The 919-nt window shown below is 40.3% G+C and overlaps 1 protein-coding gene across 1 annotated transcript; it reads right to left on the bottom strand.

Moving 5' to 3' along the window:
* Positions 1-415: 415 nt before the first annotated feature.
* Positions 416-919, bottom strand: LOC142178210 (uncharacterized). Its single transcript, XM_075247535.1, has one exon. The coding sequence runs from the start codon at positions 917-919 to the stop codon at positions 416-418; it is 504 nt and encodes a 167-aa protein (XP_075103636.1).

Here is a 919-nt window from a genome sequence, read left to right as displayed (position 1 = left end):
GCTCTTGGTGAACTTGAAGTTTGGGGGAAATTCATATTTTTATAGCATTTCTCCAATGTATGACCGAGTTTGTGCAATAACTACACACCATATTGGGCCTCCTGGGATAAAAAAAGGTTCTAGGATGATAAAACCTTTGAGATCCCACTGAGAAAGAAGCAGATTCTGATTTGAAATGAGGAGGAGGTTGGATCTCTCTTTGACGCTCGTCGTTTACCAAGAGGGAGTATGCCTTGTTAATGGTAGGTAAAGGGCTAATCATAAGTAGATTAGTTATAGCATTGCCATAACTTTCATTCAGGCCCATCAGAAATTGATACAACCGTTGATCCTCCTCGCGTTTGTGAATATCTAGTCTACCACCCCCACAAGTGCATTGAGAGTGAGAATGAACACTCAAAGTGTTGAGTTCATCCTAAACACTCTTCATCCCCGCATAATATTCAGGAATACTCATAGAGCCCTGAGACATGGAAGCAAGCTCTTTCTTAACCTGATAAACTCTAATCCCACTAGGCTGTCCATACATGTTTTCTAATTCCATCCAAACATCTTTGGCAAGCTGACAATAAAGGACACTTTTACGAATTACTGGAGAAAGAAGGTTGTGAATCCACGAGATTACTATATTGTTACATCGATCCCATTGACAGGAGAAAGGTGAATTTGGAGGTGGCCTTTCACAATTAGGTTGAATGAAATACAACTTATTCTTAACAGAAAGAGCAATGAGCATGCTCCTTCGCCAGTCGCTATATCCAGTCCCATCAAAAATACTTCTCCCTAGTGAAACCCCCAAATTATCCGATGGATGAATATAAAGGGGATGATTGTGATCGATTGTATCATCGGACGAAGTATTACAACCGGAATGATCAGAAGAGGTAGAATGAAACTTATCAGCAATAGGAGAAACCAT

This window comes from Nicotiana tabacum, chromosome 24 (assembly GCF_000715075.1).
Source record: "Nicotiana tabacum cultivar K326 chromosome 24, ASM71507v2, whole genome shotgun sequence".
Lineage (NCBI taxonomy): Eukaryota > Viridiplantae > Streptophyta > Magnoliopsida > Solanales > Solanaceae > Nicotiana > Nicotiana tabacum.
This window is presented reverse-complemented; position numbering and strand designations above follow the sequence as displayed.

What these genes read in the sequence shown, in the direction of transcription:
- LOC142178210 (XM_075247535.1), bottom strand. Translation starts at nt 919, where the DNA reads ATGGTTTCTCCTATTGCTGATAAGTTTCATTCTACCTCTTCTGATCAT.